The sequence below is a fragment of the Geotrypetes seraphini genome, chromosome 13, assembly GCF_902459505.1.
Source record: "Geotrypetes seraphini chromosome 13, aGeoSer1.1, whole genome shotgun sequence".
Classification (NCBI taxonomy): domain Eukaryota; kingdom Metazoa; phylum Chordata; class Amphibia; order Gymnophiona; family Dermophiidae; genus Geotrypetes; species Geotrypetes seraphini.
Window position 1 is genome coordinate 65,663,678 of NC_047096.1, and position 15,698 is coordinate 65,679,375.

A 15,698-nucleotide genomic window follows, 5' to 3' on the forward strand; every position below is an offset into this window, starting at 1 on the left:
TAGGGAGAGGAGATGCAAATGTAAAGAGCCTTAGCCTATAGGAAGAGGAGATGCAAATGTAAAGAGCCTTAGCCTATAGGAAGAGGAGATGCAAATGTTAAGAGCCTTAGCCTATAGGAAGAGGAGATGCAAATGTTAAGAGCCTTAGCCAATAGGGAGAGGAGATGCAAATGTTAAGAGCCTTAGCCAATAGGGAGAGGAGATGCAAATGTTAAGAGCCTTAGCCAATAGGGAGAGGAGGAGATGGATCAAGTTTCAAGTTTATTAGGATTTTATCTACCGCCTATCAAGGTTATCTAAGCGGTTTTACAATCAGGTACTCAAGCATTTTCCCTATCTGTCCCAGCAGGCTCACAATCTATCTAATGTACCTGGGGCTCTGGAGGATTAAGTGACTTGCCCAAGGTCACAAGGAGCAGTGCGGGGCTTGAACCCACAACCCCAGGGTGCTGAGGCTGTAGCTTCAACCACCGCGCCACACACTCCCCCAATGGTGCAGCATGCCTGAGACAAGCAATTTGATCAAGGCTTGGTGAGGTATCTGAACACCCTGGGCCAGAGGTGAGCAACCTGTGGCCTGCAGCTGAACTGAGCCAGCCATTGTATTTTATGTACTACAATGCTGCCAAGTTCAGGCCTCAAAACACAGTTCACCCACGTCAAAAGCTCGATAGAAAAGATGTTAAAAAAACTTTTATTTTACAACACATTTTTCAAATATCTCCTTCTGAGCGCCAAAACCTTCTGATTAATTCTAATAATTTATCTTTCACTCTTCAATTATACATGGAATTCCCATTAAACACATCACTTAACATGGAAGATGAGCATATCATAGCGTAGTAGGAAATCAGATCAGAGGACCTCTTATGATTTCGATATCATTTTAAATCCACATCCTGTACTTTTTTTTTTTTCATAGTCGCTTATGCTCACTCCTCCTTCCCTTCCCTTAAGGAATTGTCCATAAAAACTGCCTAAGCACTAATCCTTCACATTAAGCAACACTGTTGCATGAACCCATTTCAAAACTTAAGAAAAGGAAACCGTTACAATCTTTTACACACTTGCCCGTAGAGACTCAATAGCCCCAAACTGGAGGCAACACTTATCTTTGGTGGAGCCAGCCACAACCAGCAAATTCCCGACGCCTTCTCGGGTACTGGTGTTTCAATCCATAACGGATCTTCCTCAGGGGGGGGGATTTGTAAATAAGTACATAAGTACATAAGTAGTCGCCTCCGCCGGGGCAGACCAGAGGTCCATCCAGCCCAGCGGTCCGCTCACGCGGCGGCCCATCAGGCATATTGCCTGGTCAGCGGTCCCTGACTAATTTTATTGCCTACCTCTACAGTTATCTCTAAACCTTCCACTGCTCTTATCTGTACCCCTCAATCCCTTTGTCTTCCAGGAACCTATCCAGGTCATCCTTGAAACCCTGTACTGTGCTATTCCTTATCACGGCCTCCGGAAGGGTGTTCCATGTGTCCACCACCCTCTGTGTGAAAAAGTACTTCCTTGCGTTTGTTTTAAACCTGTCCCCCTTCAATTTCATCGAGTGACCCCTTGTTCTTGTGGTTTCTTTCAAATTGAAAAATCTGTCTTTGTCAACCTTTTCGATGCCCCTCAGGATCTTGAAGGTCTCTATCATATCTCCTCTGAGTCTCCGCTTTTCCAGGGAGAACAGCCCCAGCTTCTTCAGTCTGTCAGTGTATGTAAGGTTTTCCATACCCTTAATCAGTTTAGTTGCTCTTCTCTGGACTCCCTCAAGCATTGCCATGTCCTTTTTGAGGTACGGTGACCAGTACTGTACACAGTATTCCAGATGCGGGCGCACCATAGCCCGGTACAGTGGCAGGATGACTTCCTTCGTTCTGGTCGAGATACCCTTCTTAATGATACCTAACATTTGGTTTGCTTTCCTGGAGGCTGTGGCGCATTGTGCCGACGCCTTCAATGTCGTGTCTACCATCACTCCCAAGTCTCTTTCCAGATTACTGACCCCTAGCATTGATCCCCCCATTTTGTAAGTGAACATCGGGTTCCTTCTCCCTATATGCATGACCTTGCATTTCCCTACATTGAAGCTCATTTGCCACTTTTTCGCCCATTCTTCCAATGTCGTAAGATCCCTTTGGAGATTTTCGCAGTCAACCGTGGTTTCAACCTTGCTGAATAGTTTGGTGTCATCTGCAAATTTGATGACCTCGCATTTTGTTCCCGCCTCCAGGTCGTCAATGAATATGTTAAACAGGAGCGGTCCCAGCACCGATCCTTGAGGAACCCCGCTCGTGACCCCTTGCCAGTCCGAGTAATGGCCCTTTACACCAACCCTCTGCTTCCTGTCTGCCAGCCAGTTTTTGATCCATCGGTGGACCTCCCCGTGTACCCCATGGTTCCATAGCTTCCTGAGCAACCGCTCATGTGGTACCTTATCGAAGGCTTTCTGGAAGTCTAGGTACTTGCGCTGCCTTTCTGAAAACAACTACGAAGAACCTTAAAAATGAGAAAGCAGCTTGTGCAAAAACAAAAAACAAAAACCTAATACCTTAAATTCGTGCAACGTGGCACAGCAATCTCCACCCCACAAATGTAGCCTGTAAAAACATGGGAAACATACACAGAAAATGTAATTAACCAAAGTTTTGGCAATTTAAAACACTGTATTTCAACAATATTTTCAGAATAGCCACTCTAGAAATTTGTCTCCATCGTTTTAGCTAAAATTGTATTTATTTAATTATCACAAAAGGTATATGAAGCTCTGTGCATTTCTGGTTCCAACGTGGTATAATGTGGCTCGCCAGGAATAGTACTGATATTCATATGACCCTCTGAGCATAAAAGTTGCCCACCCCGTCTCTAGATGAACCTTCAGCCATACATATCTTTCACACAGTCCAGCATCTCCTTTTTCCTATTCCCTAGGTGTCCAGCATCTCTTTCTCTTCCTTCTTCCTTCTTCCACTATGTCCAGCATCTCTCCTTCCTTCTGCCATGTCTAGAATCTTCTCATTTGCTGCTGCCCATCACTGCCATTTCCACCTTCATCTTTATCGAGGTACTTGTTATTCCATCATTCATGGACAGCATAGTGGTTCACAGCACAGGTTAGCCAGTGAAATGCAGTAAACAAATACAATAAATTCCCTGTATACATTAACAAAACACAAAAAAAGAAAGGGATGTATCGGAAAACTATTTAAACTGGAAAGACATGAGAAGCAAATTTGCGTACACCAGAATAGTAGCTCATGCCAGCAGACCCTCCACAGCAGCGAGCCATTTAAACAGAAGGGAAAGCTTGGCAGCTTTGTAGAGCTGCTGATAGGAATTTTCAAGATGAATTTCAAGTAGCAGTGATCTCCATAAGGAAGAAGCTAGAAAACTAAAGGCAGCACTCCAAGAAAAATACCTCCATCCTTTGAAACGCAGTGCAAGCCTTTGAGGTCTCATGCTCGCTCTAGGCCTGAAGTCGACCTTGACATGTGGGCACTGCTGCCGTCTGTCTTGCTGGCGCTCACTGCCACCCCCCTCCAAATGGTGCTGCCCTAGGCAGATGCCTCATCTGCTTAGTGAAAGGGTTGGCCCTGAGGTTTGTTGTCTCTGTCTCTGTATGGTTGGCCCTTTGATTCTCGGAGGTCTCTGTCCTGATTTGGATTTTGGATGTAAATACTCACCTTTTCCAAATGCAAGCTCAAGATGAGACGCAAGTCAAGTTTTGAGTATTATCTTCACAGTTTATAGGATAATTTAATAATGTTAAAGAAACCAAACCCCCAAAACCCCAACAAAACATCTGTTCTAGGAGCAGGAAAAAAAGAGGGGTGACATGGGGAAAGTAACCTGCACTGTGCAACAGATACAGACCCCTCAAAAACAGGCACAGGGAAAGTAGGTTGAACTGCATGGCATGGACTGCCCTGGCATCCTCACTTGGCAGACTGGAAGACCACTATTGGGTCAAAATTATAACTGGGCACCACAGATTTGGTGGCACACTGAGCCTAAATCAATAACTGGGTGACCAGATTCTGGTATAAAATGCTAGCATTTAAGCAGACATCTGTGTGGCTAAATGTTGATGCATCCACTTACAAGCTGAAATCTGGCACTCCTTACATGTGTAAAAGATGGACATGTTCACGGCCTTGCAAGATGTACTATGCAAGTTGCATGTTAAAGTTTCAAAGTGCCTTTTAACACCCAGATAGCATGAGCATTATTGTAATAATTCTGGTCATCTTATTGGGCAGATTGCATGGTTGTGTGGGTCTTTATCTGTTACTGTAAGCAGGGCAGGATTAACCAATAGGCCAAATAGGCACGTGCCTAGGGCCCAAAATGGTCAGGGGGGCCCAATGAAGGAGGGCATCAACATTGTTTTTTCCAAACAGCGATGGGCCCCTCCAGCATCAATCGGCAACGCGACCCCTCCCCCTCCCCATCGACGGAAAGTAAGACAAGCAAGCAACGCGGGTAAGAAAGGCAACGGGAACTGTAATTGTGCAAGCGGTGCTGCTTGCCCAAAGCTTCCCTCTGACGCAGCTTCCTGTTTCCGCCTGGGCGCGTGGTGGGGCGGGGCAGTGGGGCCCGGTGTACTTGGGTGCCTAGGGGCCCTCGACGAATTAATCCTGCCCTGACTGTAAGGGCTTATATTCATAACATACAAGTGTAGTCAGCACACCGAGTCATATAAAAGGTCTGTTACCATGTTGTGTTAGAAGACCTTGTCATTTGCATCAGGATATCATTGATGAGCTGGTGCAGTGCTCAAAAGAAAGTATAACAATGTAAAAAATTTAGAAGTGGGGGGGGGGGGGGGGGGAAATGTTGCAGATTCTTGGCAGAGATGCAAAATTACGTTTTGTTACTCTGTAGCTATGTGAGGAAGGAGCTTGTTGCGGGCCCAGTACTGTATAAGCAGTGGCTGGCCCATTCAGACACTCCATTCCTCATGGCCAGGTCTTTGAGTAACTTTACAGATTAATGTCTGGGAATGAGAAGACCCTTTGACCTTTTCCTCTACTTCATTCCTATTTTAAAAACCTGTGCCAGCCAGACATGGACCATAACAGCATCTTGTGCTCTGGGCTGAATGACAGAAAACTTGCTTACTATGTACATGTGCACTGTTTTCTCGATCAGGCCACCCCCCTCCCCATTTCACAATGGATTGTCCCAGGGCGCTGGGCTAAGGAAGCGCAGAATCCAGGGAAGAATGCAGAAAGTTTACAGATCATCCCCCCTCAGGGCAGTACCATTTACCATGTAAAATCCAATAAAATAATCCATCTGGCCCTCAGTTTAATAAGAGTTGTCTCTTTTTTTCCCCCCCCTTGAGATCCCTGGGGCCGATGAAAAAAAGCTACACGGTAGAGCCACGGCTGAGCACATGGTTTCTACCTCGAGATTAACGAGTGATGCTGTAATCAGATGCGTTGAATTTGTGCATTAATCAGGGAAAGCCTGCCCGGCACAAACGCACAAAGATCCCGCAGTAAAAGAGTGCCTTTTCTGTGCACATGTTTGAACAAAACCATGAAAGTGCCAGCGCATAAAAACGGAATAATGTCCTGCACATAAATATTAGCCTTGCAAAAATGTCTTTTTTGCACATAAAAGTTTTGGGAGGCTAATCTTTATGCAGAAGATTACATTCAGGTCCATGCGCAGGTGTATGTTGGCACTTTTCCTTTTTGTTTGGACATGTGCACAGTGTTGAGTTGCTTTGATCTGGTAAAAAAAAAAAAAAAAAGGGGGGGCATTTAAATCCCCCAAATTGGCATTCAAACTAACCCTTTCTACGCTTTTCCAGAACTCGTGAAAAATGTTATCATGCTGTGCACGTTATATAAACAGGTTTACTAATGGCTTCATTAATTTGTTTTAATATAGTGTGTTCCCATGTCTACTGTCTGAATTAATTGCCACATGAACCTCCTTTTTGCATCATGTGGCTTAGTAACGTGCGCCCAACGCTCCTTAACCTCCTTAACGCTCCTTAACCTCCTTAACCTCCTTAACCTGCAGTACCAGAGGTGGCTGCATGTGTACTCAGAAAAAGCCATAATGTACAGTTTGATCTGGCTACAGAGTAACCATTTTTTTTTGCAGAATAATTACAGCAAGGGAGAAGTGCACTAAAAATGTCCATATAATAATGAGCACGAGAAGCCTCCTTATGTAGACCCCTCTCCCCCCCCCCCCCATTCTGTCTGGGATCAGTAACAGCCGATAGCTTGGATTTAGGAAGTTTTATAGCTACTGGGACCCCTGCTCTACCTCCAGCTTTTCGGGAATCCAAGAATGCAAATAATTGCGTAGGAGGAGCCTGGGGTGGGGCTTAGAACTGGTGGGAGGAATGTAGGCGGGGTCGGGTTGTGGTGGGAGGAGAGAGGGCGGGGGAACGGTTTACCTTTCCTCCCCTTCCAGCAAGGCAAGATTCAACCCTACCTGAGATAGGGGAGAAGGAGGAGGGAGGAAGGAAGGAAGAGAGAAGAAGAAGGAAAAGGAGGGGAGATCCAGACTCCGATCTCGACCTAGAGAGAGAGAGACAAATAGACGAGAAGAAGCAGGAGGGGAGAGAAAGCCGGGAGAGAGAGAGAAGCGGGGATCGGGGATGGCAGGGTAGAGAGGGCCCCGGGCCCCGGCCGAATGAAGCCGCTGGAGAAGTTGCTGAAGAAGCAGAGCTCGCTGCTGGCCGGGCCGCGCCGCCCCTCCGGCCCCGCCGGCCCCCCCATGCTGCCCGGCCTGAAGGAAGCGAGCCCGCCGCTCAGTCCCGGACCCCCGGACACCCCGTGTCAGCTGCTGGGTCGCCTGCTGGAGCAGCTCCTGGGGGGCCACTGTTCGTGTCCTGCAGCAGGTAAGGAAGACTATGGCATCTCGCCCCCTTCCCCCCAGTATAGAGCGTTTCTGTCTCGCTATATCCTCCATCAATCAAATGTTCTCTTATAGGTAAAGAGTGTTCTGTTTGTCTGACACATAACCTTCCCTCCTTATTTCTGAATACACAGGGATCCCATGTAGGCAACCCCAATCCTCCCACTATTGCTTTCCTCTGCTCTGCTGCACCACTTCCTGAGCCCCCTGCATCCAAGAAACTGGAGCCCTTGTGCCTTCATCATTGCATTCCCCAGGAACAGATAAAGTGAGCTGGACCTCCCCACTGTGTGAGTGAGGTAAAAAGGACAGGGGGGCACAGACTGGCTTTTCTCTCCTGATGAATTAAAGGAGATTTGTCATCCGAACTTCTGCCCACTTCCTCCTGTAAACCAGGAGGGACTTGTAAAGATGACCTGATTGGGTCTCCCTGCCTGTCCATGTCTCCTCAGGCACAGAAGCATGTTCTCTGGGGAAGTAATTTATATCATCCTTTACCACCTCTTGGCACAAATAGATTTTGAATAAAATCACAGCCAGGGGCAAGTTGAACAGTAGCTATTTCTAATTGTACTCTCATCTCTCTCTTTTGTTGGTTTTTACTGGAGTAGGGATGTAATGGGCTAGGTATAAAGTGAGTGGAGCTGGGGTGAGTGGTTTTCTCTCCAAATGAAAACAGACAGGTCAGGCTTAAGAGTAGTTCCCTTTATCTCTGTGAGTCAATCCAGTTGGTTGGTTTTGTGTGTGTGTGTGTGTGTGTGTGTGTGTGGGGGGGGTTATAAGAACATAAGAAGTTGCCTCCACTGGGTCAGACCAGAGGTCCATCCTGCCCAGCGGTCCGCTCCCGCGGCGGCCCATCAGGTCCGCGACCTGTGAAGTGGTTACTGACCATTTCTATAACCTACCTCAAGTTCTATCTGTACCCCTCTATCCCCTTATCCTCCAGGAACCTATCCAAACCTTTCTTGAACCCCTGTACAGAGTTCTGGCTTATCACCTCCTCTGGAAGCTTGTTCCATGTGTCCACCACCCTCTGGGTAAAAAAGAACTTCCTAGCATTTGTTCTAAACCTGTCCCCTTTAAATTTCTCCGAGTGACCCCTAGTGCTTGTGGCTCCCCATAGTTTGAAGAATCTGTTCTTATTCACTTTCTCTATGCCCTTTAGGATTTTGATTAGGTTATGACTCTAATGACAATGTTTCTTACTGAGTGAGGTCTTTGAGGCTTATGTGCATCTATTAGGTTCATGAGTGGAGAAATTCTATTGTTGGGGGGAGGGGAGTGGCTCTTGTGACTTGTTCAGCAAACTGCATTGCTTGATTGGATAACAGGCTCCCAAAATGTCACGAAGTGTACTTGTAATGAGTACAGGAACGGAGAGTAGGGGTAGAGGGAGTCCCTGGTAATGTGGAGCCCAGGTTGGCGCTTGAGATGGGGAAGATAAGAATATGGGGACATTGACAGTGGTGGAGGAGGTAAGAGTGACGAGTGCATCTGGTAATGCCGACTCCATGCCGGGGTGAGTATCTAGGATAAGAGTGAATATTTCTGCTTTGGGTGGGGGGGCTGAGGGCAAGATTACAGAATGACACTTTTCCTGTCCCTGCCCCATTCCTGCAAGCTCTGTTCTCACCTGCACAAGCCTCAAACACTTTAAAGTTAAGGCGGCACTTATGGGAATGGGACAAAGACAGCGACAGAACTCACAGGGATGGGAAAATGGAGTTCCTGCGTGAATGGAGAAAAATTTGTCACCGTGTCATTCTCTAGGTGAGATCTTTGCATCTGAGGAAAAAAAATCTCTATAAAAAGGCAGTTAATTTATTGGGAAAGAAAATTAAGATGATGGCCTTACATTCTGGCGGTTGGAGGGCAGAAGCCTTTTTGCAAGAAGGGATGTGAGGTAGAAAGCAGTTCTATAAAAGGAAGCTGATTCTTTCATGGAAAGCAGATGTCTATATCCCTTTATAAAATGCTCACGTAACAGCTTAGATACCTGTGCAAGCATGTACACCAGCCGGACAGCTCGTCCGTAATTGCCAGAGATATGCATATAACTTAGTACTATTTGTTTGTTTATTATGTATTTAATAAATTTATATCCCTCATTGTCTGGAAAGTCTAAGGTACACAGTTCATATCTATGCAATATTTATGTGCGTAAGTTTGAGTCCTACCTTATTCTGTCCATGTGTTTGCCTACCAGTCAAATATGTACTATGTGTATTTACAGAATAATGCATAGATGACATTTTGGCACTGTGTCCCTATTCATCCAGCTCTCTTTCTTGGAATTGCTCAGAAAATCCTTCCAAAAAGGAGAGAGAGGCAGGTAGGGGAGGTCCCCCTGCTCCCTATTCAGGTCATAATGATACGTTTTGCTGCAAACCATAAACACTTGCAAATCTAGGAGCTCCTCTGATAACATTAAAACAGGCCACTTCCAGGAAAAGAGGGATTTGGGTCTTGTCTGCTGCACCCTTTCCCGGAGGGACCACCCCCGCAGCCTGGACCTCCTGTTTGGCACTGTCGCCCCTCCCCTGCTATCTACCTCTGCTTGCTTTTCCAGGGCTTTGCTGTTTTGTTTCCTCACCTGTGTATGTTTGTACTTATCTGCCTGCGAAAAGGTTGGCATGGGATCAGAGCTATAGATTAGCTCCACTTTTAGAATTTCTGCACTTTTCCCTCCTCTCTCTGTTTGTCTGCCAAGAGTGTAGGTTGAGGCACCCAAGGAGATTGTTTCTCTCTTTAGATAAAGTAGTGAGAGGGAAGGTGGAGTGAAACCTCAAAGGTTGGGTCCTCCTCCAGCTCCAGGTGTGCTTTACTAAAGCAATATACTGGGCCAATTTTTTTTTTTTTTTTATTCCCTTTAGCTGGACTATAGAAATCCCAGACAGTATGTGAGCCTCAGGACTGAGCTGTGTGGGGGCGATCTTTCTGGGAATATGAGGTGAAGCTCTTTACGTTATAGGGCTTCTTAGAGCAAATAAAAGAGGAGTGGTTTTGTGGGGATCCCTGGATAAATTAACAGTCTGTGTTGTCTTATACTGCATACTGTTCATCCATTCATCCTTGCTCGGGCTGAGTCTGAGGAGATGACGTCTTATACCATAACAGACCATATGGACAGCACTGTTTCACTTTTTGCTCTATGTTTGTGCCGTTCTAGCCAAGCGTTATGAATTTGGCAAATTGTGAATGAGCAAAAATCTCTTTAATAAAGAGTTTGCAGCCTTCAGTCTGATTCCAGATGGGTTAAGTGCTTGCTCAGGGTCATGCAGTGTGTGGTGGAGATGGCCTTGGCAGTTTGTGAAAAGCCAGAGGGAAGAATATGGTGAGAAGTGATACTTTCTCTGACAGACTTTTGCTTCTAGAAGATTTGGAGAAGCTAGTGCGGAGAAACAGGGGCCTGAGGCTATTTTGCTTTACGAGTGAACAAATATATATTTTTAAAAAATGTTTGAAATAAAAAACACTGCATTTTAGGAAAGTTTGGCCAATGGGGAGGGGGATAGCTCAGGGAAATAATAATTATATATTTTTTTAATTCTTGGAAAGGCATATCTTCTAAATTCTGCCTAAATGCTATTCTGTAAATATGCACGTAAGTTAAATAATGTGTATCTACAAGATGGGGAGAAATAATACACTGACAGAGCCTGGGTGGAATTCACACTTATGCATGTAACTTATAGATTATATAGGTTACACAGGTATCTCCGACATTTATGCACGATGTTTACACTAGCTCTGTGGCTGCCATAAGTGCTTGTGTCCGACTTCTCAGTGCATTGGGCAAGTCACCTAATTTCCCATTGCCCCAGGTACATTAGATAGAGTGTGAGCCCACCAGGACAGATAGGGAAAATGCTTCATTACCTGAATAAAGTCATGTAAACCATTCTGAGCTCCCTTTGGGGAACTGTATAGAAAATTGAATAAATAAATAGTGTGAAACATTTCAGTCTCTGATAACCAGAGCTGGTATTGTGACATCATAATGCCTCATTTCACCAACCTCATCAGTGATGTCACAATGGCTGGATTGTTCTACACTTGGATCACTTTTACTACATTTTGATTTCTAGAGTGGCACAGTGGTTAAAGCTACAGTCTCAGCACCCTGAGGTTGTGGGTTCAAATCCCACGCTGCTCCTTGTGACCCTGGGCAAGTCACCTAATTCCCCATTGCCCCAGGTACATTAGATAGAGTGTGAGCCCACCAGGACAGATAGGGAAAATGCTTCATTACCTGAATAAAGTCATGTAAACCATTCTGAGCTCCCTTTGGGGAACTGTATAGAAAATTGAATAAATAAATAGTGTGAAACATTTCAGTCTCTGATAACCAGAGCTGGTATTGTGACATCATAATGCCTCATTTCACCAATGCCTAAGAGCCAACCTCATCAGTGATGTCACAATGGCTGGATTGTTCTACACTTGGATCACTTTTACTACATTTTGATTTCTAGAGTGGCACAATGGTTAAAGCTACAGTCTCAGCACCCTGAGGTTGTGGGTTCAAATCCCATGCTGCTCCTTGTGACCCTGGGCAAGTCACCTAATTCCCCATTGCCCCAGGTACATTAGATAGAGTGTGAGCGCACCAGGACAGATAATGCTTGAGTACCTGAATATAAACCATTTAGGAAATAATTGGTATATTCTTTATAATAAAACCCTAAGCACACATGTGCACTTAGGAGGCTGTGATCCCTGACAGAGTGGTATCTTCTTCTGTGGCTGTATTATATTTGCGGTGCGTGCAGCAGCTTGAGGCGTGTGTGCCAGCTTGCGGTGAATGCAGCGATTTCAGCGGCAGTGGCGGTTTTACTCCTGCACTGCTGCTGCTGGGACTCCTCTTCTCACCCCCAGACCAGCAAACGCAGCAGCCACGGGGCATTTTCTAGGCTGGCCCACATCGATAATGTGAGGTGGGCTGGCCTAGCAAAAGCCCTGAAGCTGCCAGGGAAAGGAGAATGCCTACTGCTGGATAGGGGCATCAGGTAAGAGGTGCTGCTGGACAGGGAGGAGGTAAAAGGAAGGCCGAAGGCCTACTGCTGGACAGGGGGAGCAGGAAAGAGGTGCTGCTGGACAAGGAGGAGGTAAAACGAAGGAAGAAGGGCTGCTGCTGGACAGGGGGAGCAGGGAAGGGGTGCTGCTGAACAGGGGGGGGAGGTATATGGAAGGGGGAAGGCCTACTGCTGGGCAGGTGGAGCAAGCAAGGGGTGGTGGTGGATAGCTGAGGAAAGAGAGAGACAGAAAGAAAGAGAGACAGACAGTGGCCAAGGAGAGAGAAAGACAGACAGAAAGAGGCCAAGGAGAGAGAGAGAAAGAAAGATATACCCGTTAATGTAATGGGCTTAAAGAATAGTAAAAACCTGGACAGGTTGCCCCGCCCCCAGCAATGTCCCATTCTTGCCCCAGCCCCGCCCCCACACAACCTCCTCTTAAGCTCGTGGTTGTGTCTGGGAGGGCCTCTGAGCATGCACGGATGTGACACAATGATGTCGCCCGCATGTGCGCATGTGTGTGATGTCATCACATCCTCACATGCACGGAGGCCCTCTCAGACACAGCCCCTAGCCGAAACCCCAGACAAACAGCTTACAGGTTAGAAAGACATCCGGACACTGTCTAAAAAGAGGATATGTCCAAGTAAATCCGGATGTCTAGTAACCCAGTCCACAAGGATGGAAGAAGTAGCTGCAGGATTCCCAGGGGAGTGTAGTCAAAATCTCTGGTGATGCCAAAATAAGGCTTAGAATACACTGAGGGCCTGATGCTCAAAAGTCCCTGTTAAAATCTTGTGTGTTGTTGTATTGCCGGCAAATTTTCCAATTTCAAAACGACAAGCGATGCTCAAAAAGCTTCACATGCAAATGAGGTTGACGGAAATTCCGTTAGATCTATCGTTGGAGAAAGCGACTGACACTTGCGCAGAATAGTTCACAGAAAGAAGTATAAATGTGCGCAGGGCCAGGCAAAAATACGTCGTAGGCACACATGAGCATCAATCATAGGCGTGTCTTATTGTAGCACATCATAGGTGCACGTCCGTTGACACCATTGGGGGGGACGGAGAAATGCCAGTGAACCGTACAAACATGAAAATTCAAGATATATATATGCCGTCGTGCAATCAGTAGCCCCAGACCTGCTAGCAAACATTTTTAACGAATGTGCAGGAGACATGCCAAAGACGCTACTGTTGCCTCCAGACCTGCCTGTAATTTTGGAGGTCGGTTAAAGGTCGGTGTTTCATTTTGTGCATCACCCAGCAATATCATTGTCCGGAGTGCTAATTGTAATATTAATGAGCTTGTTGCAATACATTTCTATAGTGTTCTTGGAGGCTGCTAAAGGGCACGGAATAGACTGTGCAGAGCCATTTTGTGCATTGGAATCTAAAATGCTCATATTCTTAACCAGTTAGAACTGTTTTAGCGTCAAACATCACAGGCATGGTAAGTTTTGAGCATCGGGGCCTGAGAGAGGGAAATGGAGCACCAGAATGAGGCTTGGCGTGCCAAGAGGGGACACCAGACTGAGGCTTGGAACACTCATTGGTTGAATGGTGAATACCACCTAAAAAACCATGGGAAGCTGGGGTCGAGAGGAAACTGAGAACTGTGAATGAGTAACTTAAGTGCATTGATTTCTGTGGGGATGAAGAAGATTAATTGCAGGGAGGGTGGGGATGGTATGGATCATAGCAGGTACAGATGGATATGGATTAGATTCCAATGGGGACAGGCGGGGATGAGTGAAATTTCTGTCCTTTGCAGTTCTCTAGTTCAAATCCTCTGCCTCCCACTGGCATGCCTTATGACCTTCTTGGGCAAGTCACTTAATCTCCCATTGCTTCCTGTACTCACTTAAATTGTAAGCTCTTTGAGGAAGGGGTTTGTAAGCTACCTTGAGCAACATTGAAAGATGGGCTAAAATCCATGTTGCCCTAAAATGTCAAGCTCTAGTGGAGTAGCTATGGGCACAGGCCTCTGCTCTGTGAAATGCCATGGTGTGCAAAAATTTGTGCACAGAAGTGAGTGTTAGTAGGAGATCACATATCCTGAAGAGTATGTCCATGTACTAGGCCATTTTGGCATAAGAACATAAGCAGTGCCTCTGCTGGGTCAGACCAGGGGTCCATCTTGCCAGCAGTCCGCTCACGTGGCCCTGGACCTGTATCCAGGACCTGTATAGTAATCCTCTATTTATACTCTTCTATCCCCTTTTCCTTCAGGAAATCATCCAATCCCCTCTTGAATCCCAATACCGTACTCTGTCTTATCACACCCGCTGGACTTCAGACTGTTTGTGCAGATCTCTTTCTCCTCCTCTCCCCACGCTTTGAAGCCCAAAGATCCTATGGAGGAAGCTGGCAGCCAGCATGTTGTGCCGGAAGTATGAATTTGAGCCAGGTAGTGCTGCTTTCCTGGCTTAGGTATGGGCTGATGTCTTTCTGCTTTAACGTCTGTAGCTCTGCTAGATGATCCAAATTTACATCAGGCTCTCTTCATATCAAGTTTTGATTTTCTCATCCCCAATTTTTATGTTTCCCTGGAGGGAGGAGGATGGCATTTTTCCCAAAGCCTCAGGCATCGATGGGCTCCACATTCTGCATCTGGTTGGTGTTTCTGGTGTTTTTGAATCTCCTGCAAACTCAACAAATCTCCAGCCTGTTTTGTAGGGGAGGAGGCAGAGCAGCATTTGGTGTTCTTTTTTTTTAGTGAATAGGAATTGATAATGGGGGGTGGGAGTGGGGGTAATCTTACAAAGTCTGGCTTACATGTGGAAAATGGCTGTTCTAAACTTGCATGGTGGTATACCAGCATACAAAGTAGATGCAATTACAAACCAGTCTAAGGCCTACTTTCACACAGTATACGTGGGAACGCTTTCAGGGTTTAATTTGTGTAGAGCTAGGGCTGGGGTTGAAAAGGCAATGGCGAAAGCTAGAAGGATGTTTGGATGCATAGGGAGAGGAATGGCTAGTAGAAAAAAGGAGGAACTGATTCCCCTGTATAAGTCTCTGGTGAGACACCATTATAATATTGTGTAAAGTTCTGGAGATGCACTGGGAATGAGGGGGGTCTAAGACTGATTGGCTCAGGTACTTAAGGGGTCTTAGGCACCGGGAAGGCGAAGGCCCACCATTTTGAAGAGGTGGGCTTACCGGCAGGAGGGAGTGAGCATCCCACCTGCTAGTCTTCTAAAAAAAGGTATGGGGGTTGGGGGGGTCAGAGGGGGGATAGCTAATGTGACCATACATCCCATTTTGAACGGGACTATCCCGTTTTTAGATCCCCTGTCCCATTGTCCCATTTTGGGATGCCGAAATGTCCCGTTTTCAGAGGCAGCATCCCAAAGCTGTGCATGGGGACAACTGGACATGTGATTGCGGAGCCTAGGCTCTCTCCCTACTTCCCTCCCGCAACTGCAGGAAGGGAAGGGCTAGGCGCCGGCCCACAAGCCTTCTCCCCGTCCATTCTGACTTCAGAGAAGAAGTTCTGTGCCATCCAGGCAGCGATTGGCTAGCCCGGACCTTCTCTCCGATGTCAGAATTGACATCGGGGGAAGGCTTGTGGGCTGGCGCCTGTAGTTGCGGCGGTGGGGGGCAGGAAGCAGCAGCGGGCGGTGGCGGCAGCGGACCAGGGGTAGGAGGTTGTAAGTAGAAGAATCGACGGTAGGCCAGGCTTCTGCGCTGGAGGGAGGAAGGCAGGCTGGCTTTGGGGGAGGGGGTGGGACAAAGGCTGGAAGGCAGCGAGGGGGACATAGGAAGAAGGGAGGAAGGAAGGAGAGAAAGAGGC

At 46.7% G+C, this 15,698-nt stretch overlaps 1 protein-coding gene across 1 annotated transcript in view; it reads left to right on the top strand.

Annotated features, from left to right (window-relative positions):
• Positions 1–6,429: 6,429 nt before the first annotated feature.
• Positions 6,430–15,698, top strand: part of RAPGEFL1 (Rap guanine nucleotide exchange factor like 1) — a 60,345-nt gene continuing 51,076 nt past the window's right edge. Inside the window, exon 1 of the mRNA XM_033917312.1 lies at positions 6,430–6,865. Within this exon, the coding sequence (XP_033773203.1) occupies positions 6,658–6,865 (208 nt within the window). The 5' untranslated portion in view covers positions 6,430–6,657. The remainder of the gene's footprint in view (positions 6,866–15,698) is intronic.